This window comes from Balaenoptera musculus, chromosome X (assembly GCF_009873245.2).
Source record: "Balaenoptera musculus isolate JJ_BM4_2016_0621 chromosome X, mBalMus1.pri.v3, whole genome shotgun sequence".
Lineage (NCBI taxonomy): Eukaryota > Metazoa > Chordata > Mammalia > Artiodactyla > Balaenopteridae > Balaenoptera > Balaenoptera musculus.
The window spans coordinates 109096946-109120579 of NC_045806.1; the positions used below are offsets into that span (position 1 = coordinate 109096946).

General features: G+C 38.5%; 1 protein-coding gene and 1 non-coding gene across 6 annotated transcripts in view; one reads left to right on the top strand and one right to left on the bottom strand.

Annotated features, from left to right (window-relative positions):
* Positions 1–200: 200 nt before the first annotated feature.
* On the bottom strand, positions 201–307 carry LOC118889354. Its single transcript, XR_005018491.1, has one exon. It is a non-coding gene; the product is annotated as a U6 spliceosomal RNA (small nuclear RNA).
* Positions 308–9964: 9657 nt separating this feature from the next.
* Positions 9965–23634, top strand: part of SLC25A14 (solute carrier family 25 member 14) — a 37552-nt gene continuing 23882 nt past the window's right edge. For 4 of the 5 annotated variants that reach the window (XR_005018261.1, XM_036839078.1, XM_036839076.1 and 1 more), the window contains exons 1-6: positions 9968–10022; positions 10153–10402; positions 15288–15381; positions 17348–17495; positions 19665–19759; positions 21025–21110. Coding sequence is in view for 4 of the 5 variants with exons in the window: in XM_036839078.1 (XP_036694973.1) it covers positions 10328–10402; positions 15288–15381; positions 17348–17495; positions 19665–19759; positions 21025–21110 (498 nt within the window). In the remaining variant the exon portion in view is untranslated. Of the gene's footprint in view, positions 10023–10152; positions 10403–15287; positions 15382–17347; positions 17496–19664; positions 19760–21024; positions 21111–23634 lie in introns of all 5 variants that reach the window. The other variant, XM_036839079.1, reaches the window with a different exon arrangement.

A 23634-nucleotide genomic window follows, 5' to 3' on the forward strand; every position in this document is an offset into this window, starting at 1 on the left:
ATTTTTAAAGTCTTTATTGAATTTACAATATTGCTTCTGTTGCATGTTTTGGTTTGGTTTTTTTTTTTCATTTGTCCAAAAAGTATTAGTATTTTAGGAATTATCAGAAACATTTTATTCTCATTTTTCAAAATGTGAAAATCATTTGAAATTACATCAATTTTTAATTTAGCAGAGGTAATGGCAACTGTATTTAAATAAAAAATATGGAACGCTTCACGAATTTGCGTGTCATCCTTGCGCAGGGGCCATGCTAATCTTCTCTGTATCGTTCCAATTTTAGTATATGTGCTGCCGATGCGAGTACGCATGTTTTGGTTTTTTGGCCACAAGGCATGTGGGATCTTAGATCCCCAACCAGGGATCCAACAAGCAACCCTGCATTAGAAGGCGAAGTCTTAACCACTGGATTGCCAGGGAAGTCCCTTATTGGAGTATAGTTGATTTACAATGTTGTGTTAGTTTCCGCTGTACAGCAAAGTGAATCAGTTATACATATACACATATCCACTCTTTTTTAGATTCTGTCCCCATATAGGTCATTACAGGGTATTGAGTAGAGATCCCTGAGCTATACAGTAGGTTCTTATTAGTTATCTATTTTATATATAGTAATGTGTATTAATTTTAATACTTTTAAATGTGTTGTGAATTGTTTTATGGCCCAGAAAATGGTCTATTCTGGTGAATGTTCCCTGGCCATGAAAAGAATGTATCTGTTGTTGATTGGAATGTTTTATAAAAGCCAGTTAGGTCAACTTGATATAGTGTTAACTCTTCTATAGCCTTACTGATTTTCTGTCTACTTTCACTATCAATTATTGACAGGTGTGTTGAAATCTCTGTGTGTTTTTGTTTATTTTTTATTTCAATTCCGGTTTTGCTTCATGTCTTTTGAAGCTCTCTTATTAGGTGTGTAAATGTTTAGTATTACATGTCCTCTTGTAAAATTTATCCCCCTTTTAATAATCATATCAATATAATGTCCTTCTCCTGCCCTGGTGATATACACTTTTTAATTGGATTATTTAAATTTTATTGATTTGTGAGAGTTCTTTGTCTAGATACTAACCTGTTATCAGATATATGACTTGCAAATATTTTCTCCCTTTCTGTGAGTTATTTTTTCACTTTTTTGGTAGTGTCCTTTAAGGCACAAATTTTTTTTAATTCTGATGAAGTTCAATTTATCTAAATTTTCTTTATTTCTTGTTTTTCATAATATTTCCTTATTATTGTTTTACTGTCTGGAGGACATGTCTCTCATTTCTGATATTGGTAATTTATGTCTTCTCTCTTTTTTCCTTATCAGTCCGGATACAGGTGTATACGTTTTATTGATCTTCTCAAAGAACCAGCTTTTGGTTCATTGATTTTTCTCTATTTTCTATTTCCCTGATTTCTGCCCTTAACTTTATTATGTCCCTTCTTCTGCTTACTCTGAATTTAATTTGTTCTTATTTTTCTAGTTTCCTAAGATCAAAGTTAGGGTCATTGATTTGAGGCCTTTCTTCTTTTCCTATATAGGGATTTTGTGCTATAAATACTGCTTGAGCTGCATCCCACAGGTTTTGTTGTTTTCATTTTTCATTTAGTTCAAAATATTTTCTAATTTCCCTTTCGATTTCTTGTAGCAGTGAACTCCAGGAATATGTGTGGAATATCTATGTCCAATGATGGGAGAGTTGGTCACATATGCACATCTTGTTAACAACTGGCCATGACCAGAAAACTCAGGACCCTAACATTCTTGTTGACTCCAGCAATGAAAACAGGTTCACATCATCAAGCTTGATATTTTTGCAAAGCAACCCTAACAAGATGGTACAGCAATGTCTATTCCTCCAGGTGTACACAACAAAATCATCAATCCATTGGTGGTATAAAGAATACTCTGACAGACATATTCTCATGGGTTGGCTAAGGGTCAATCATGGTTCTCTTGGAGACATGCAAGGAGTAAGTCACCAAGCCTGCTGTGTGAACTCTTTCCTCATAACACCCAAACATGAGATTTCCCTGTTGGTAACTCCTGCCAATTTGAGGCACAGGTCTCAGTCATGGGGCAGTGAAAGATGGTTAGGGATTGGGCACCATTTAGTCTGTAATCACAAATAACCAGGAGCCATTTGTTTTAATGGAAATTACTCTCTTTTTCATTTAAAAATGTAAAGAATAGACACCTCTGCTTTTTTGTAGTCTTGCTTTTTCCTGATAACGTCAACTCTCCCAGACTCTTCGAATAAAATCCAAAGTCTTTACCAGGATGTTACAGTCCTACCTGGTCTCCCCGACCCCTGTTACCTTTCTGACCTCATCTCCAACTGCTGTCCCCCTTCATCCCTCTGCTCCAGCCACCCTGGTGAACTTGATGTTCCTCAAACACACCAGGGTCACTCCTGCTTAGGGACCTTTGCTGTTGCCGTTCTCTTTGCCTGGAACGTTCTCAGAGATCCTTATAGCTCACTCCCTCACCTCCTTCACACCTCTCCTCAAATATCACCTCATTAGAGAGGCCTTCCTGACCATTTAATGTAAAACAGCAGCCCCTGCCATTCTGTGTTCTTTCCCTGCTTCATTATTCTTCACACTCGACAATGTTATTAACCTGAATATTTACTTCCTTTTTGCCTGCTCCTCCCCCAACCAGACTGTCTGCTCCATGGAGGCAGGGAATGTTTCTAGTTCACTGCTAGATCCCCATGCCCAGCACAGTGCCTGGCACACAGTAGGTGCCTGTAGATACCTATCAGTGAATGAATGAATGAATCTGATATAGATATAGACATCTATCTATCTAGATGTATATATATATATATATATCATAGATATAGATATAGGGAAGGAAGGCATTTGGAACACAAGATTCCTAATCCTCAGCTCCAGACTACAGAGGAAAATTGCTCAATGAAATTCTTAACTTTCAGGATTTGAGTATGCAAATATATTTAATACCATAAAATCTCTTTTATAAAGATGATTTGGCTTTTTTTTCTTTTCATTTTTTTCTGATTACAAGTAACAGTTTTGTAAAAGAAAATGTAAGCAATGCAGAAAGGACTAAGGTGGAAAGTGAAAGTCCTCTGGACTGGAGGTGAGGAGAGAGGGCAGGCTGGGAGAGTGCACTGTGCCTTGGGATGGGACACAGTGGGAAACAGTGGCTGCGTTGGAGCAGCTGTGTCAATAGGGCTCATCAAAATGTCCCCACAGATAAATTGGCCACATCAGACTGTCTTGCTTTGTTGTTTATATCTTTTACCTATTTTTCTAGGAAAATATCTTGAAGTGTTTGTATTTTTTTAAGTTATGAAGCTCATTGTATATTAAAGAGCTTTTAGTCTGTCAAATTTGTTATAATTTTTCCCCAAATTATTGCTCATCTTCTAACTTTTTGGTGTTTTCTGCCATTCAGAAATGATTTTTATTGTGAGGTAAGTTCTAATAATCCTTTGCTTTTATTGTCTCTGCCTCTGATAACATGCTTAGAAGGTCTTCCTCAGCCCAGGATTATAAAAATGTTCACTTGCGTTTTCTTCTAGTACTGTCATGGTTTGATTTTCTTTTTCATGTTTAAATTTTCAGGGGACCTGGAATTTACTTGGTGAAAAGACATGTCTGGAATGCTTGTGGTGCGCCAGGCTCTGTTCCAAATGCCTTTTGTGGATCATCACATTTGAATGCTCAGTAACTCAGGAGGTGGGTGCTAGCAGTAGTGTTGTTTTCACAGGGGAGGAAACTTAGGAACAGGGAGGGTGGGTACTTATCCAAGACCACACAGCTGGTGAAATCTGGCCCATCAGTGGTAAAGTCTAAACAGGGTTGTTGTAAGGAATAGAGTCAGCATGTGAAAGGTTTGTGGAATATGGTAGTCAATAGAAGGTAGAGTTTATTATTATTATTACATAGTTCTCATAAACATAATTTCTGATGGCTGCATATTATTTGAAAAATGGTATATATTTAAGACAAGTATATCTCTAAGATATTATTCCTTCAAAAGCATGTTTAGAATTCCATGGTAACAAACAAAACCTTTATTTTAAGAAATAATTGTCATAAAAAGAAATCCTGGAAGAATGTTATCAGTATGTGAAGAGTTTTATGGGATAATGGGATTAGAGGTTTTTACAAAAATCTTCTTTGTCTCTGTACTCCAGTTTTCTTAAAAGAGCATGTTTTTAAAATGTTCTGATCAGAAATTTAGCCACAATAACTGTTCTTATTTTTAAAAAGGCTATGACAAAATGATGCAGCTGCTGTGGAAAACAGTTTGGCGGTTCCTTAAAAAGTTAATTATAGAATCACCATATGGCCCAGCAATTCCACTCCCAAGTGTATACCCAATAGAATTCAAAGCAAGGAGTCAAACAGATTGTTGTACACCAATGTTCAAAGCAACATTATTCACAGTAACCAAAAGGTGGAAACAACCCAAATGTCCATCAACAGATGAATGGATAAACAATATGTGGTACATACATACAATGGAATAATTATTGTACGAAGGAAGGAATTTCTGATATAGGGTACAACATGGATTAACATTGAAACCATTATGCTAAATGAAATAAACCAGACACAAAAGGACAAATATTGTATGGTTTCACTTATATGACGTATCTAGAATAGTCGAATTCAGAGAGACAGAAAGAATAGTGGTAATTAGGGGCTGCAGGGAGAGGAGAAGGGGAAGTGATTGTTTAATGAGCTTCTGTTTGGGATAATGGAAAGTTCTGGAAATGAATAGTGGTGGTGGTTGCACAACATTGTGAATGTACTTAATGCCACTGAATTGTACACTTAAAAATGGTTAAAAGGTTAACTTATGTTATATATATTTTACCATAAACAACAACAACAGCAGCAGCAATGACAAAAGGAGACAAAATTAGACTATCGCATAGAGTGCTGGGCTTAAATGAGGTAATTCATGTGAAGTGCTTAGCATAATGCTGGGCTTGTAGGGAATCCTCAGTAAAGGAAGGACAAATGTATTTCTAATAACTGGAACCATTTAAAGATGGAAAGGGCTTCCTTGTGGATGAGATAGTGAGTTTCACGCTACTGGAAGTGTTTAACAGGAGGTAGAACAGACTTCTTAAGTTTTGTATGCAAATGAATCACCTGGGGAGAGTGTTAGAATGCAGGTTCTAATTTAAACAGGTCTTTTGTGGGGCCTGAAATTCTGCATTTCTAACAACATCAGGTGATGTTGATGCAGCCAAGTGAGCTAGATGATTCTTTGGAGTGGGTGGATGCTGGAGGAGGTACATGATAATCTATCAGGTGGAGCATAAAGTTAGATCTCTGCTGTCCAGTGCGGTGGTCAGATTGCCACACGTGACTATTGAGTATTTGAAATGTATCTAGTCTGAGATGAGTTGTGAGTGTAAAATATACAAGAACTTAGTATAAAAAGAAACTATAAAACATCTCATTAATACTTTTTATATTGATTACGTTCTGAAATGATATTATTTTGGTTATATTGGGTTAAGTAAAATGTTAAATTTTTTAAAACGGCTATGAATGGAAGGTGATCGGGCAATATCTAGAGGGTGTCACAGGGTTAGAAGAGGATTTTCTTGCTTTGGTAGCCTGGAAAGAACATGAAGCTAATAAGAAAGGGAGAAGTTGGCTCTCCAGGATCAGCAATGGGGCGGTGAGTGAGAGAGCAAGGTCTACAAGGAGGCTGGAGGTAAGGCAAAGTTTATGTGGCATGTATACAGTAATAGAAAAGACGGAAAGACTAGAAAGAAACACATAGAAATGTTAACGCCGGTATCTGGGTAGTGGGGATGACGTTTACATCTTATTTTTACTTCTTTTGTAATATATGTTTTTGTATTTTCCTTTTTCCTCCATAAAGAGGCATAACTTTTAAAACTGGGGACTTTTAAAATCGGGCAAATATAGAGGGACCATAAATTAGAGGTAGCTGGAAACGCTGACTTTAGCACGAGGCCACCCTGCAGGAACTTGTGACAGGAACATGCAAATCACAAGAATGACAGTATAAGCACGTGTGTAGGCATAGAAAAAGGACTAGGAGGAGGTGCTCCACACTGTTAAGAGGAGTAGTCTTTGGATGTTTGGCTTTCAGGTAATTTATACCTTCTTTCCACTTTTGTATATAGTTCAAATGTTTTATAATGACTATGTACTTTTTTATAATCAGAAAAATGAAGCTATTGTACTTTCAAAAAATAGGTATAGTCCTTTATCACAGAAAATAATAGTCCCACTATATTCTGCGTGGATATATTCTGTGTGGATAAACCACATCTTAGGATCTTGTCTCCTGCTGGCCTGGAAGGAGCAAGTGGCCGTACTGTGAACTGCCTATGGAGAGGGCCGCATCGTGGGAAACTGGGGACTGCTTCAGGGGCTGAGAGTGGCCTCTGGCCAACAGTCAGCAAGAAACTGAAGCCCTTGTGGTACAGCTGCATAGAAGTGAATTCTGCAACAACCTGAGTGAGCTTGGAAGTGAATTCTTCCCCAGTCAAGTCTCGAAATAAAAACACAGTCTGGCTGACACATTTATTGCAATCTTGTGAGACTCAGAGCCCGAGGACCCAGTCAAGTCACGCCTGGAACTCCTGACCTGCAGAAACTAAGAGACAGTAAATGTGTGATGTTTTAAGCCACTAAATTTGTGGCAATTTTTTTAAACACAGCAATAGAGAACTAATAGGTCCTCCCACCAGCAGTGTATGAGAATTTGAAATGCTTTCCACCAAACCTCTTGTTTTGACAGTCCTTTTAACTTCAGCCATGCTGGTGGGTGTGCAGTGTGATTTTAATTTTAATTTTCTAGATGACTAATAATGTTCAGCACTTTTTCATATGCTTATTGGTCATTTGGATCGACTCTTTTATGAAGTGTCTTTCAAGTATTTTTCCCATTAAAAAAATGAGTTGCCTGTCTTTTGATCACTGAGTTTACGAGCTTTTTTTTTTTTTTTTAACTTTTGAGTTTATTTATTTATTTATTTATGGCTGTGTTGGGTCTTCGTTTCTGCGCGAGGGCTTTCTCTAGTAGTGGCAAGTGGGGGCCACTCTTCATCGCGGTGCGTGGGCCTCTCACTATCGTGGCCTCTCTTGTTGCGGAGCACAGGCTCCAGACGCGCAGGCTCAGCAACTGTGGCTCACGGGCCCAGTTGCTCCGCGTCACGTGGGATCTTCCCAGACCAGGGCTCGAACCCGCGTCCCCTGCATTGGCAGGCAGACTCTCAACCACTGCGCCACCAGGGAAGCCCGTTTACGAGCTTTTTATATTGGATATGAGATGTTGTGGGATACATGATTAAAAATCTCTTCTCCCAGCCTGGAGCTTGCCTTTTCACTCTCTTAATTGTGTCTTTTAATGAAAATAAAAACGTTCTCAATTTAATTTTTTTCCCCCCAGTTTTATTGCGATATAATTGACATAATATTGTATTAGTGATGTGAACTTCACCTCAATTAGTAAAAAAAAGGTCTTCTGACTCCAAATAAAATTCTCTTTTCATTTTTTTTTTTAAAATTTTTTTATAGCTACTTTTTTTTTTTTAATTTTTATTTATTTATTTATTTTTGGCTATGCTGGGTCTTCGGTTCGTGCGAGGGCTTTCTCTAGTTGCGGCAAGTGGGGGCCACTCTTCATCGCGGTGCGCGGGCCTTTCACTATCGCGGCCCCTCCCGTTGCGGGGCACAGGCTCCAGACGCGCAGCCTCAGTAGTTGTGGCTCACGGGCCCAGCTGCTCCGCGGCATGTGGGATCTTCCCAGACCAGGGCTCGAACCCGTGTCCCCTGCATTAGCAGGCAGATTCTCAACCACTGTGCCACCAGGGAAGCCCTCTTTTCATTTTTTAAGACCAGATGTTTCTCTTGGGAGAGTAGAAGGATGAAAGCACGTTTTGGTTCAACATAAGTGAGAGTTTTCAGAGTTGTCAAATAGTGTAATGGGCTGACTTGTGATCTATACTTACACTGGAAGCATTCTAGCAGGGACCGGACAACTGTCTATAATGAATATTGTAGAAGGGACCGCTAAATCTCCTTCCAACTTGAAGATTCAAGGATTCTATTCTCTTGAACAGCTTATCTCTTGGAGAGATCAGAATTTGAGCATAACACAAGTCAGAGTATAATCAAATATGGGTCTGTGTGGTAGAGACTACAAATAGAAGGCGATAATGTTGGAAACAAACTAAGCAAACTGCAAATGTGTTAAATAAAAGTGTGCTATGTGTTTATAATGCTATTTTTAAATTCATCTATTGTAGATCTTTTAAAATAAGTCGTTTGAAAACAGTGCTCCTTTTTAACAAAATTTACCTAGGTGGTTGGTGAGATTAGCTGGTAGTGGCAGTGGCTGAGGAGACAAAAGTGCAGTGCAGTCTCGTAGAAAAGCTAAGATAGTGATTTGGTCACAAAGAGAGCCAAAATTCTACAAGGTTGAGCAATCTGGATGTGAGGGACAGGCCCAGGCCACAGCCACAGCTGGACATACGATTCATGTCACTGGAGAGAGTATAGTCCTTCCAAATAAGAGAGACTCTAAGCTACAACCCCCTTAGTGCGGCTGAAAGGGAGTACTTTGCTGAGATGTAAATTTAAGAGTATTCGCATTTTGGAATGCATGTACGGGTTTCTTGCATTATCTCTATATTTAGTAAGGAAGTTTCTGAAGGTAACAAGGGTATTATTAAAGTTGAAAGCAGTATAGCAGTGGTTAAGAGCCTGGGCTCTGAAGTCAGAACTGAGTTTGAGGTCTTAACTTCTTAAGACCTCAGTTTTCTCATCTATCAAAAGGGGGAAATAATAGCGCCTGCCTCATAGGGTAGTTGTGCGCACATGAAGCTCTTGGCAGCACCCTTGGTAAGCATTCCATAAGGTCAGCTAATACTATGTGTGCTGCCTGAATAGATTTTTAAGTGGGGGAAAAAAACCAAGATGTGAACTAAACTGAGAAAGATCCTTTTGGAACAAAGGTATTCCCAACATTTATTCATTTAACAAATAATTATTTAGGGCCACAGGCCTTGCATTGACTTACTTTTACTTACACTCAACGTCTAAACCATAGTATTTTGTATTCTTGCGTGATTACGGAACCTTCACGCGAGAGGCTTAAAAACATAGCCCATTGGTTAACGTAATCACCTATGGTGCCTTGAAGTTATTCCTTCTGGCTCCTGGGGTGGGGCTAGAGCCCGAAGCTGGTCACCAGGCCCTCTCATCATCTGCTGGCTGATTGTGAGGTGCGGATTAACTCGGATTCCCCCGTTAGTATTTCTACTCTTCATTTTCTTTATCTTGAACTTTTTATGGTCCCTTTTCTGCTCCTAACTTGCTGTTTCTCAACCATGTGCTTTGAGCACCTGGCGACCTCAGACCTGGTGCTGAGGTTATTTGCTTATTTGATCTTTATTTCTGCACCCACCCTGCCCCACTCCTCCCCCCCCCGCCCCACTCCCCCCCCCCCAGCTCAGGCACCTCTCTAAATACCACTCACTCCCTTTCCCTCATTTTTCCACTTTTGTTTTAAGCATTTGCCCCGCCCCCTCCCTTTCCCTCCTTTTTGGTACTCTGCTCGCAGGCGCCCCGCTCCGCCCCTTCACTCTGCTGGCTCCGCCCCTCGTACCCCGCCCCTCCTTCTCCTAGTCCTTGTACGCGCGAGGTGGGTGGTGATGCGGTGACGGGGCGACATCTCTGCACCCACGTTAGCTGCAGAAGCTGCCAAATTTCTCACGTCTTAGCCTCCTCTCCCTGCACCTCCCTAGAGTCAGGTTGCCCCGTCTGGGCCTTTGCGCCTGCAGCCTGCCTGACTCCCCCATTAAGACCCTTGTCATTTCCGCCTCTTATTTCGCGCCTTCTCTTTTAGGCTCGGAGGGGACGGAGCTGGAATGGCTGTACCACCGTTGCCGAGGCGACGACTTGGTTACTTCCGTTGGTAACAATACTTCCGGGTTGGCGTTGCAGTGGCGCTTCCGACTGTGGGAGCCTCGGCTTCCCAGTCGTCCGATGAGCCCGAGCAGGTGAGGGGGAGCTCCTGGGCTTCCAGGCTGGGGAGCGGGGCTGGGCCGCGCCAGGCCGCGCGGGGCCGGGCTGGCCTGGTTCCCGGCCTGGGAGGGGCTTAACGGTCCTTTGGTCTCTCTCTCCCCTCAGCTGAGTCCCTTCCCTGTCTTTCACTCTTCTGGCATCGGTGGTTTTACTTCTTCTTCGATTGAACCCTGCTTCCTCGACCCCCCAGGGAGGCCGCCTCCTTCAGGCGCCTCCCTTCTCTCCACGAACTCGCTCTGACAGCTGAGGAACTGGCAAGATCCTGCTACCCAGAGGGTGAATGGGTATCTTTCCCGGAATAATCCTAATTTTTCTAAGGGTGAAGTTTGCAACGGCGGCCGTGATTGTAAGCGGAGTAAGCAAACACCTCCATTGTATTAGTGTGACGGATGCTGTTGAAAGATGCTCCCCTTCAGTTTCTACCCCCTGCCACTCCTTGAGGTCCAAGGCATTGAAGGCATCTATTAAAATGCAGTTCAGCTAACTAATTGGGATGACAGCCATTGTTAACATGAATTAGTTTCTCAGACAAGGTAACAGCAGGGACATTTGTAGTGTTCTGTCAGTGTTTCCTTGGTTTTTTCAGGCTGGGGATGCTTCAAGTCATCATGAACTCTTCCCTCGCCTTCATTCCCTACATCATCAAGTTCCTTTGTGCCTCTATTTTAGAAGTTTATCTCTAACCTCACTGCCAATAAACATCTTGTCTGCTTTACTTCACACCATCCTAAGCTAGTTTCCCTGCCTCTCCTGTTTGTAATCCACTGGTTGGCTGCAGCCCTAGTAGGCTAACTAAATGTGGTAGATTTCCTCAAGTCACTTCCCTATTCAAAAATTTACAGTATCCCTCCCACCCTGCCACACACACTTTGGTTTCAGGACTTTCAACTTAACCTGTTCCTTATCATACTTTTCGTCTGATATTGTTTCAGTCAGATAAAATAATTCTCTGTTCCAGTTAGATTGCACTCTTCCTTCTGAAAACAAACTGTACTGATGCTTGCCTCCACATGCTGTGTTTTTCCCCACGTTTGTATCTATCCATGCTGTTCTCCTCCCCACACCCTCTCCTTACCTGTACCTGTTGAGATTCTACCTGCCCTCTGTCAAGGCCCACTTTAAGTTCTCTCATCTCCATAAGCCTTTTCAAGTTATTCAAGCCCGCGCGGATTGTCTCCTTTTCCATGCTTCTCCTGCTCTTATAGTTTGTGCTACATAGTTTAGCACTTATTTTTTTCTTTAATGAACTACTCTGATTTCTTCCACCAGTTTATAAGCTCTTGAAAGGCAAGAACTGTATTTCATACAACTTTTATCCCCACACCCATCTCCTTAATTATCCAGGAAACATAAATATTGTCATGGTGTTAGAACGTATGTATATGTGTGTGTGTGTGTGTGTGTGTTTTAAACATCACGTTTATACCCATAGCACATTTGGGCATTTAGTATGCCTTCAATAAACATTTGCTTGACTCTCCATTATTACCTCCTGAATCTGAGAATCTCTAACGCCTACTCTTCCTTAAAGGAGAAAGCAAGAAAGGCACCTGCATTTTTCTGACCAGATCTTTGGAGTAGTGTAACAGGGTTATGTAATTTGTGTTCTAGATATTCTTCTCACTCTTTAGGCTGTAAGATTTCCCTTAGTCAGGCTTCAGAATACGTGTCTGCATTTTTTTTTTCGTGTCTGCATTTTGAAGGCATTTTTCATTGGCTTCTTAACACGATAAAAATATTTAAGGTACTATATTTCTATTTCAACTCAGATATGACTCTTTTCTTTTACCCATATCTGGGGATAGCCCCCACAAGTCAAAATCATTTTTAGAGTGCTTGGAGTATTTTACACAAGTAATTCTCTGCAACAAAAGCCAGGGGAGAGAATTAGTAGGGAGAGAATCTCTGAGGATCAGCAAAGTGTCGTGTACAGTGTGTAGCATTGGTCAGGTCCAGTAAGTTAACTTCCAAATTTTCCCTGTAACCTTTTACATACAGGCTGTATACATGCATAAAGGACATCACACTGGAACCAACCAAGTATTTATCAATAATGGGCGTGTACCCAGTTCTGTGCCAGCTATTGTAGGGGTTATAAAAAGTACTGTGAGACATGGTGTCGGCCTTCAGGGATCTTACCTAGTTAAGAGAGAAAATAACATGGGGCAACCAGAAGATAAACCTCATCCTAGTCATTATTTGTATGCCTGAGATTTAAGATATAGAAGGGATAAATGAAGGCTCAAAAGAGCATTATACAGCTGTGGAATAGGTATGACATAACATGCATGCATATATACAGCATTATGTAAAAGGTTTTAGCTGACATTTGAATGATTCAGTAGTGTGATATGGCCCCCACAAAAGTGACTGCAATTTTCAGCTGTAGTAATTGAAGTGTAATATAGAGAATGACAAAAATGATTGTAGATATTTAGCTTAAAAAATAAGATGTAGAACATGATAGCTGTCTTTAAATATTTGAAGGACTCCCCTAGGGAAAAAGAATAAATTGTTCATATTGCCTCGAAAATATGAGTGAAAACCAGGGGAAGGCAGACTTTTGGCTCAGTATGAGGAAGGAATGTCTAAAATCAGACCTAATCAAAGATGATACAGGATTTCTTCATAACAAGATTCTTTCCTGATATTGGAGGGAAAGGTATTTTACTATGAGATGGGGGTGGGAAGGTGGCAGTGGTCCCAGAGTTTTAGATTTCATGGACCAATAAAATTTAAATGAAAGTGTGGGGAGAGAGCACAAAGTAGGGTAGCCAGTCTTATTTTGCCAAATAAGAACACTAAACAAAATCAGCTACCAACTACTAATACATTTCATACAAGAAAGGTGATTTTTAAAAAATGCTCCAGGAGTAGGAAGAACATGATCTTCTAATAGTCCTTTACATTAAATACATTTAGCTGAAAAGAAAGGCACTAGGTGCCCTTATTTTCTTTAGTTCAACCCAGAATCATGAACATTTCATTAAAGAACCACTGGGCTAACGGACCTGAGATTGTGACTGGTCTTTCTGGTCCCCTGCTGTGGCTTTGCCCCCTGCCTTTAATTGCTTTATTATTGCTCCCTGAACCCTGAGCACATCTTCTTTATTAAAAGGCTGGGTAGCACGTTGTCAAGTCAGGCTTCTTCTGTGATGAAAAGGGTTGAAAGAAGTTACAAAGAGAACGTGTTGGAGACAAGTATAGCAGCCATTTGAAATGTTTGACTGTTTTGGGCAATCTCTAAATTGGTGAATGGAAAGGGCATTCCCCCTTTCCCCATCTTATAGAAGGGATATGCCGTGGTCCTTGCTTTTCCATGCCTACCCTCTCATCATTTGTGTCATGTTTTACTATCAATTGTAATCTTAAAATACGGGCATAGCTGAAAATGTTGATAAGGTAGTATTTAGTACTCAAGACTTATCTCAAGCTGCAGCTGATAATTGAATTGCTTATTCTTACTTTGCTTTTTAGAATTATTTTCAACAGTTTTCCTCCAAAAGAGTTGTCTATTGCAGACTCTCTGTCAGATGGACTGACTGATCATGCTATGTTTGAAAGGAAGTTTCCATAATTATTTTTGTGGCCTCTAAAACATTTGTCTGCATGTTAGCTATCCTCTCTGGAAAATTGTTCTTCTGTGCTTAGTTACAGAGAATTCCTTATGTGGAAACAAAACAAAACCTTGTCTCCCCTAAAAAGAGACTGTGATTCAATGGTGCTAACCCCAGATTGGGCAGTAGGGGAGGTGGGCAGTAAGTATTATCTGTTAAAATGTATATTTGAGTACTTAACTATTCAAAAATGTAATAATGATAATAGCTAATAGTTGAAGCAGGTGCCGGGTACTTTTCTAAGTGTTTTACGTATATTATTTAATTTTCACAACAACCCTATAATATAGTATTTATTATTATTCCCATTTTACAGTTCAGAAAACTCAGGCACACAGTGGTTAAATAACTTGCCCACGGTCACAGAACTAATAAGTGGTGGTGTCAGGATTTAAACCTAGGCAAGTCTGACTTTAGAGTCTTCATTCCTGACTGTAAACCACTTGAAGTTGCTTTTGAAATTCAATAGTATGCATACCATGAAGATCTGAAAAAGGAATATTTAAAAGAAATCTGAGAATCCATCCTCAGAAAATAGATTGCTTCCAGCTGGACCAGGATTTAGTAGGCAATGCCTAGAGTAGTAGTTCTTAAAGCGTGGAAGCATCAGCATTATTTGCAAATTTGCAAATTCTCACGCCAGACCCAGACCACCAATCAAAAACTCTGAGGGTAAGGCCCAGCAGTCAATGTTTTAATCTGCCTTCTAGATGATTCTGGTGCACATTGAAATTTGAAAACCACTGATTTAGAAGGCAGAACTGTGGAAAAAATAAAATCCAAGAGAGAAATAGCTGGGGGTGGCTGGAAAAAAAGGCTGAAAAGATTGAGGGTGACAGTTCTAATGGGGGCGGGATGGGGAAGGAGGTAAGGGGAATGGGGAGTAGTATATATTGTTAAAGAACCCAAACATCAAAGAAAAACAATATTTGTATATATGTGCTTTAAAAGGCCAGGGAAAAGGAGATTCACTAGATGGATGTATGTTAAATGTCAGAGAGAGGAGAGACATCATCCATATTGCCGTCATTCCTCTGGGAACCAGAAGGAAGGTGAAAATGTGCCTAACTTACCCTGGGCCTAGTGGGGGGAGGTTGTGTGTAGCTGGAAAGTAGCTAGATGAAATAAAACCCTAAAATTTAGTGGAGAGATGAGAGGACTAAGAATATGAGAGGATAGTGGTGTCAGTCTGCCTTGCACCTGAATCAAGCTAACTGAATACCATGAACTGCTTTTATGAGATGCCTCAGCCTATATAATTTAAAGTCCAGGCTCCTTCACTTGTAATTGTCTAGTTGAATGTCTAAGTTGGGTGTGCTGGATGGAATGAAACCTCTTCTTTGGGTGGGGATGGGAATAACATTAAAGAAACTAGAGAACGTGAAGGGCACAGGTTGATATTTGAGTGAATCGCACACTTACCTCTACAGAATGGCAGTAAAGAACACATTCATGATCACCCATCACATAAAACAGGAGCCTTCATTTTTTGTCATTCCAATTGGTAGGGTTTTTTCTCTACATTTGTTTTATTTGCAAATTTTGTTGATATAAATTATGTGATCATACACTAACAGATGCTCCTCACTCTTGTGCCTTGTTCTGATTTGTGTTTATTTTTAGCACCAGAAAAGTGCCACTGTAAGCCATGAGATGTCTGGTCTGAATTGGAAACCCTTCGTATATGGCGGCCTTGCCTCTATTGTTGCTGAGTTTGGTAAGAATGTGAAAACTGAGAAACCTGCTACTTAGGGTATAGATATGGTAGCGTTATTTTTGGTGAAAACTAGAGAAGAAGCAAAAAGAAGCTTGCCCTATTTAAAAAAAAATTTATCATAAGAAAGTAATGTACTTTAAAAAAATATATTTATTTATTTATTTGGCTGCACCGGGCCTTCGTTGGAGCACGCAGGGCCTTCGCTGCTGCGTGCTGGATCTTTGTACGGCATGTGGGATCTTTAGTTGTGGCATGCGGGATCTTTTAGTTGCGGCATGCAGGATCTAGTTCCCTGACCAGGGATCGAACCTGGGCCCCCTGCATTGGGAGCGCAGAGTCTCAACCACTGCACCATCAGGGAAGCCCCGCCCTATTTGTTTTAAAAACTGTTGTCTCAAAGCTGTCAAGTAATATTTTCTTTATATATGGAATCTAAAAAAAAAAATGGTTCTGATGAACCTAGGGGCAGGACAGGAATAAAGACGCAGACATAGAGAATGGACTTGACATGGGGAGGGGGAAGTGTAAGCTGGGATGAAGTGAGAGAGTGGCATGGACATATATACACTACCAAATGTCAAATAGATAGCTAGTGGGAAGCAGCTACATAGCACAGGGAGATCAGCTCGGTGCTTTGTGACCACCTAGAGGGGTGGGATAGGGAGGGTGGGAGGGAGATGCAAGAAGGGGGAGATATGGGGATATACGTATACATACAGCTGATTCACTTTGTTATACAGCAGAAACTAACACACCATTGTAAAGCAATTATACTCCAATAAAGATGTTAAAAAAAAGATATACACCTTAAAAAAAAAGTAGTACAAACGGTATGGCAAGTGAAGTTAAGAAAAGTCAATTTTGGGAAGCTGTTTTGATAGTTTAATGATTTGTTAATTTGCTAGGCTTAAGAAACATACATGAAAATATAGAGGGAGTTAGATAAGATAGGGGTTTCTGTTACATTCTTATACAAGTGGCCTTTCTTTGTGCTCAGTTGTTTATAAATTTCTTAGTAAGTATTCAGACTTCCTTTTTTCAAACCTCTTTCCCATTTTAGAAGAAAATTGACCAAGATCAAACCAGATTCTTCTCTATTTGATTTTAATTTTGAAATACTTTTAGATTGTGTTTTTTCATCTTCCAAATTTTCTTTCCTAAACTGTTCATAAGTGACCCCAATTCACTAGTTTTTATTGACTTTCTTGGCATATTGTCTGGTGTTATGATATCAAGGTCATCAGTGACCAGAGCTGCATAAACATCTTGTTAGTTTTAGACCTTGAAATAGTCTTTGAAATATATTTTGCCAATATAATGACCACTTCTGTGTGTTGATATAATAAGAGAAAGAAGTTTGGTTAAAGAAATTTTCCCACCAAGCACTGTGCTGGTGTTAGTCCTGAATTACCTGAGGAACCCAGATGAGTAGGCCAAATAGGACTTTGCCATTATCTTTCATAATACTAGAAAACTATTTCTCATAGACAGATAAAAGAAAAAACCCACAAAACTTTGTAATAGTATTTAAGAGTATGTGGAGCAGCAATCCCATGCTCTCCTATCTTCTTGGTGAAGATTTGGGGAGATTTTATGAGGGAGAAGTAGGGAGACTTGAGGTGGGAGGGGGCAGAAGGAAGAGACAGATAAATGCCAGATTGTATGTTAACAGATGAAATTAAAACATTTAAGTATTTTGCATTTATAGTGTATTAGAACTATCCTAAAGCACTTTATTATATCACAGTTTCAGTTATACTGTGGGTCAAATCCTGCTGCCTAGATATAGTACATTTCACTTTATCAGATACAACTCTTGTCCTCTGATACTGATATTTAAGTAGAGACCTAGGTGTTAGAAAAAGAACTTTGTCTCATGTTTTAAAAATTACCATTGGCTTAAATTCATCCAAAATTTAACTGTGATTCTTTGGAAAAACTTATAAATGAGTGTGTTCCTTCACAGGAACTTTCCCTGTGGACCTGACCAAAACGCGACTTCAGGTTCAAGGCCAAAGTATTGATGTCCGCTTCAAAGAGATAAAATACCGAGGAATGTTTCATGCCTTGTTCCGAATCTATAAGGAAGAAGGTGTATTGGCTCTGTATTCAGGGTGAGACTGGACTCTTTCCTTACGTCACAAATAGAAATACTTTTTGGAGAAGCCATGTATTTCAGCTGTCTGATAGTTTGTGCCCTTTATATTCACCATTTCAACTTATAATTCAATATTGATGTGCCAGTTTATATTTCACTTGCTTGTAAATCTTGAGCTTTGGATTTTGTGTTCATTTGGCTATAAGTGATACATTTTAAAATGGATATCTCTTTGCAGCATTGGCTTTTTCCTGTTTTCCTGAGAGTCATCCATAGCCACTGTGAATAGCAGCACCAATTCGCAGTATATATTTCTGTGATAATCTTCCTGAGTTGCCAAATACTGACTTGTAAAAAAATTTTTCCTCTTTAAAGAAATACTATTCTGGCAGTTTAAATAGAAAATGCAGAATGAGAGAGCGGGAGACCCATCATTTTTTTGGGCGGATCATCTTTTGGTTATTCATAAGTCGGTGATCTGTTGTCCAGTGTGTTGTTTATCTGCTGCCAATTTACTAGTCCACTCCTGCATCTAGGGTACCAGTTTATTGCTCAGAGAATGGATATCAGTTTTATTATTAACTTATGTTAGACTTGATTTCAAAGATAATTTACTTGGGGGAAAAAATCAAGTATTACATCCTTAAGCAAGTGAATCATGGATCATCTGTTTCACCTTGTTCTTTTATTGGCACAGATGATCACAAGATTATTTTTTTCAGATAGCAAGCAATAAAGTCAGAAATATGCATGTTTTGTCATCATTTTAAAATCTTAACTGTTTGAGCTGCGGCTGTCTTTCTATTTATAACTGCTAAAGTACAGTTCTGCAGTTGGAAGAATCTCAAAGGGAGGTATGAGTGAGAATGTCTCCAGTTTAATAGCAGAACTTAAATAGGGTGAAATCTTGGCTCTGGTACCTCCTTGATAGGATTGAAGATATATCTGCATCTGCTAGGAAGTAAGGTTGATTTTTTTAAAAAAAATCTATGAAGTGGGTAATGGTGTATACTTTTTCTACATTACTGGATTCGATATGCTGATATTTTGTTAAGGATTTTTGCATCTAAGTTCATGAGAGATATTGGCTTGTAGTTAGTTTTCCTTTTCTGTACTGTTTTTTGGTTTTGTTAGCAGGGTAATACTAGCTTCATAAAATGAGTTGGGAAGTGTTCCCTCTTCTGTTTTCTGGAAGAGATTGTGTAAGATTGGCATTCATTTATTAAATATTTGGTAGAACTCCCCAGTGAAATGATCTGGGTGGGCCTGGAGAGTTCCTTTTTGGGAACTTTTAAATTATAAATTAAAAAATTTTAATGATTATGAGATTATTCAGATTATCTATTTCATCTTGATCGAGTTTTGGTAGTTTGCAGTTTGCAAGGAATTAGTTCATTTCTTCTAAGTTGTTGAATTTATGAGCATAAGGTTATTTATAGTATCCCTTTATTATTCTTTTAATGACTGCAGAATTGTAGTGCTATTCCCCGTTTCATTCCTGTTGGTGACATTTCTCTTTTTACTACTGGGACCCTTGCTAGAGGTTTATTAGTTTTATTGATTTTTTTCAAAATAACTTTTTGTTTCATTGATTTTTCTTTATTTTCCTGTTTTCAAGTTTATTAATTTATGCTCTTTATTATTTACTTCCTTCTGCTTGCTTTCAGTTCATTTTGCTCTTCTTTTTTCTAGTTTCTTGAGGGTAGGAACTTAGATTATTGATTTTGAGACTTTCCCTCTTTTCTAATGTAAGCATTTTGTGCTATAAATTTCTCTCTCAGCACTGCTTTGGTTGCATCCCACATATGTTAATAGGTTGAATTTTCCTTTTCATTCAATTCTATGTATTTAAAAAATACACCCATGTCACCCATGGATTGTTTAGTAGTATCATTTAATTTCCAAGTGTTTGTGGATTTTCCTTATTGATTTCCAGCTTAATTCCATTATGGTCAGAGAACATATTCTATATGATTTCAATTATTTTAAATTTTTTGAGGTTTGTTTCATGACCTAGATGTGCTCTCTTGATGAATGTTCCATGGGTGCTTGAAAAAAATGCGTATTTTGCTGTTTTTATGGAATGAGGTGGGTGATGGAAGTGAGTAGGCTGTCTAGATATGTATAATCTGTGAGTGCATGTTAAGTATAACTGACTTTCTTTTTCTTTCCTTCTTTCTGGCAGAATTGCTCCTGCTTTACTAAGACAGGCATCATATGGCACCATTAAAATTGGCATTTACCAGAGCTTGAAGAGATTATTTGTAGAACGTTTAGAAGGTCAGTATAAGACTCCTCATTCTCTTTTGAGGTAACACTCAAAGGGATTGTTGAAATCATGCTTAATGAGAAGTGTTCATCACAGGGTGCCTGAGAATGGGTAACAGTCATTGCAAGGACAAAATAAGCTTGTACTGATTTGGGATTAATCCTTGCAGAGGTGATGTATAGGTTAGAGGGACCTGCTCTTCAAGTTTGTCCCTTTTCCTATCAAACAAACAAAAAAAGGCTTCTGGTCATCACAGAGAGAACATGGAGCAAACTTGTTCAGAAAATTAATGCTGTCCTCATCTACAAGAGGACTTCAGCTATAAGGAATCCTCTAGCTGTGGGTTTTGATAAGCTTTGGTCAGATAGAGTAGTTTTATATATATATAAAATATGGCCACCTTAACCCACATTCAGCATTACCGTATGTCTCTCTATTTGCTGCTGTAGCTTTTTCAGCTGGATACTATACTAAAATGGTTATTTTACTACAGGCCTGAGGCTGTTGCATAGTTGGGGACAGCTGGAGAGCTTTTCGGTTAGTAATGTCCTTTGAATTGCTTTATTGTCTAAGTCAACTTTTTCTGGAGCCTCTTCTTTGAGGATCCTGAAGGATTCTAGTCCTAAAATAATTTCCTTTCACAGATTCTTCACTTGGGCTTACCTAGTTTTTAATTTGTAGGCTCGTTATGGTGAGGAGGCATGGTGAAGATTGAATTTTAGAACAATATACACTGTGGTTTCTTTGTTCTTTTTTCTAGCTGAGAGGATTTAGTTCCAAATGACTAGTTTTTCACATTTAACTACAGAAATCTTCTGTCAATAAATAGAGGCTAGTAGATAATACGGCCAATTAAAATTAATATTTAGGTATTTTTTTTCCTATTAGACATAAGATTTTATCCTTTAACATTCGGTTCCTAAGTCTTTAGAGTTGATGATTCTCCAGAAAAAGACTTAAAAATTTTTTTCTTTAGATGTTTGAAATGATTGAAGGAGAAATAGCACATTCTGAATTTATATGGAATATTGGCAGTTATACAGAATAATAGGATATATTCCAGGGTGTTTTAGAAATATTTATTTTAATTTTATATGTTTCAGTACTGATTTGGAACCTAGAAATATTTGAGTTTCTTTATTTTCATAAGCTTTGTGGTTCATTTCTGTAGTCAGTTCTCTGACATGGTTCCCTTTCTCTGATAGCTCAGCACTCTGTTCTCGGAAACTGGTACCTCTTACAAGCAGACCTTTCTTTTTTTTGTTCATTTTTACAGATGAAACTCTTTTAATTAATATGATATGTGGGGTAGTGTCAGGAGTGATATCTTCCACTATAGCCAATCCCACCGATGTGCTAAAGGTAAGAGAAGTCTGGCAGCGTTGGATGTATGCAGTGTGACACGAAAAGAGCGTGAGCTTTGAGTCAGATTTGGGCTCAGATCCCCACTCTGTCACTTGCCAGCTGTAAAACCTTGGGCAAATCACTTAACTGCTTTAAGCCTCAGTTTCCTCATTTGTAAAATGAAGATAATTCAGTATGTATTGCATAGGGTTGTTAAGGATTAAAGATAATATATGTAAACTGTTTATCATTGTACTTGGTAGGTAGTTGATGCTTAGTAAATAGTAGTCAATTTATTATGATGTGCATTAATCCATTGGTCTTCAAACTAGAGTATGCAAACCTTTATAGGTTCTTTCCAAGGGGGCTATGCAATTTTAAGGGAATCAATTTCCAGATCCCTTACTTTCTTTGTACCCTTCTCAAAAACTGATCTGAAAATGAGCTTGTGTTTAGAACAGCCCTTGCCCCACTTTACAAAAGAAAGGCACATTCCCCCACCCATTCCAAATCATAGTATGGTATATTGACCTGTGGTGTAACCTAGAGTATCAGACAAAGGGATAAATTGAAATACAGTTTTTAGAGAAGCCTCCTTTAATAACTAATCGAAATACCGTAAATCTATAATGTCGCTATCTTTTCCTGTCTTATCCATATTTCTATTAAGGATGAGATTTGGCTTTAAAATGATGTATTTTGGCCTATTAGAGATATTCTGAATTCAGAACCAGAACTGTATAGGTTAGTGGTGCTGAGTTTTTTACAACGTAATTGAATTTCTTTCAGATTTTATCAAAATTCAGAATGAAACATTTATTTAATAATATCAATAATATCAATCTATATCTTATTTAATCTAATAATCTAACTTAATCTAATAATAGCAATCTGCATCTTATTTTTGAGATAAAATGGTTAACATTTTTTACTTATTAACTCATTTAAACTTATGATAATTAAAAGCACTAAATATATGATTAAAATATGTAAGAGGATCCCAAGTTTTTAAAAATCATTTTAGGGGGAATGTGAGAAAAAAAGGTAAGAGAACATATGTTTTATTTATTTGAAACCACAAGTGGCTAGGTTGGTGGAGGGGAGATCTATTTTGATTCAGAGTTTTGAGAACCAAGAGAGTGACTTGAAAAACAACACACATGAAAGAAACCAGTGGTGGTTGATGAAGAAACGATATGAAATGATATTTCTGGGTTAAATTGAGAATACTTTAGCTACAGAATTTTTATATCACTTTAGATTTACAGAACAAGTATTTTGAAGATAATTGACTATATCTTAAAACTCTAAAATATTTGCAATATAAGTACACTGGTTAGAATGTGCTTTTCAAGAACAATAATATTTAATTCCCTAAAACTTCCTTTGTTATCCATCAGGATCCTAAACTTAATCATATACATGATTCACTTCAATTTCCGGTTGCTCTGACCTGTCTGGTACAATTACAACCATTGACCAATGCTACAATCTCCCTCTTCCTTTCATATCCTTAGGTAGGGCTGAGTGGTGAGTGGTGCTGGGACGTGGAGGGTCGGGGGTAGTCACAATCCTATATAGGAGTTATAATCACAGTTGGGCTGTTTAATCCTTTCATTTATCCTTGAATAGATCTTTCTCTGAACTACGTGCCGCTTCCTTGCCTTTGTGTATGTAGTTCTCTTTTTGCCTGCAATGCCTTTTCCCCCTTTCCTCATGAATTTATCCTTCAAGACTGCTCAGGAACAGGGTCAAGACTAGGACAAGGGAGATACTCCCCTTGGGTGCAAAATGTAAGGGTGTGCCAAAAAACTCAATAATCAAGAGAAATAACATTTTTATGCAATAGTTTTCAAAAATTAAAATGAATGTGAAAAATTCATGATGAACAAAATAGCAATATTTTGTACAATCCATCTCACTCACTCTAATCCCGCCCTGTTGGATCCTGTCTTTAATTACAATTTTGATACTTGGTTCCTCATGGGTTTTTGTGCATTAATTTTGATTTTTAAAAATATCACATTAAGATATTATTTATCTGGATTACTGAGGTTTTTTACATCACCCCCCCCCACTACATTTTGTGCCTAAGGAAAGTGCCACACTTGCCTCACCCTCATCCCAGCCCTGGTCAGGAATCACCTGCATAAAGAAGTCTTCTACTTACCATAGGATATTTGTGGTTTCAATTTGTCTTTGTGATAGTTTCTATTCCATTTTAATTTGGTTTAGGTTTTATTTCAAAACTCTTAGTAGTAGCAGTTGACTTTCCACATAAAAACATGCTGCTGTAACATGACTTACCAAGAACATTTATTAAAACCTAGAGTTGTGCTTCATGAAAATCAGGCCTACATTTGGGCCACTAGTACTTAGTGACTGACTGCTATGATCTATATGTGCAGTCGGTGGGAAATTGTACCAAATCTTTTACATGGCCTTTTAATGCTGTACCTCCTTTCTTGTGCCTCTCAAAGGCTACTTTGCAGAATACAGTATCATGCTTTTTACAAGTAAAACTCAATTTAAGGTCTTGTAA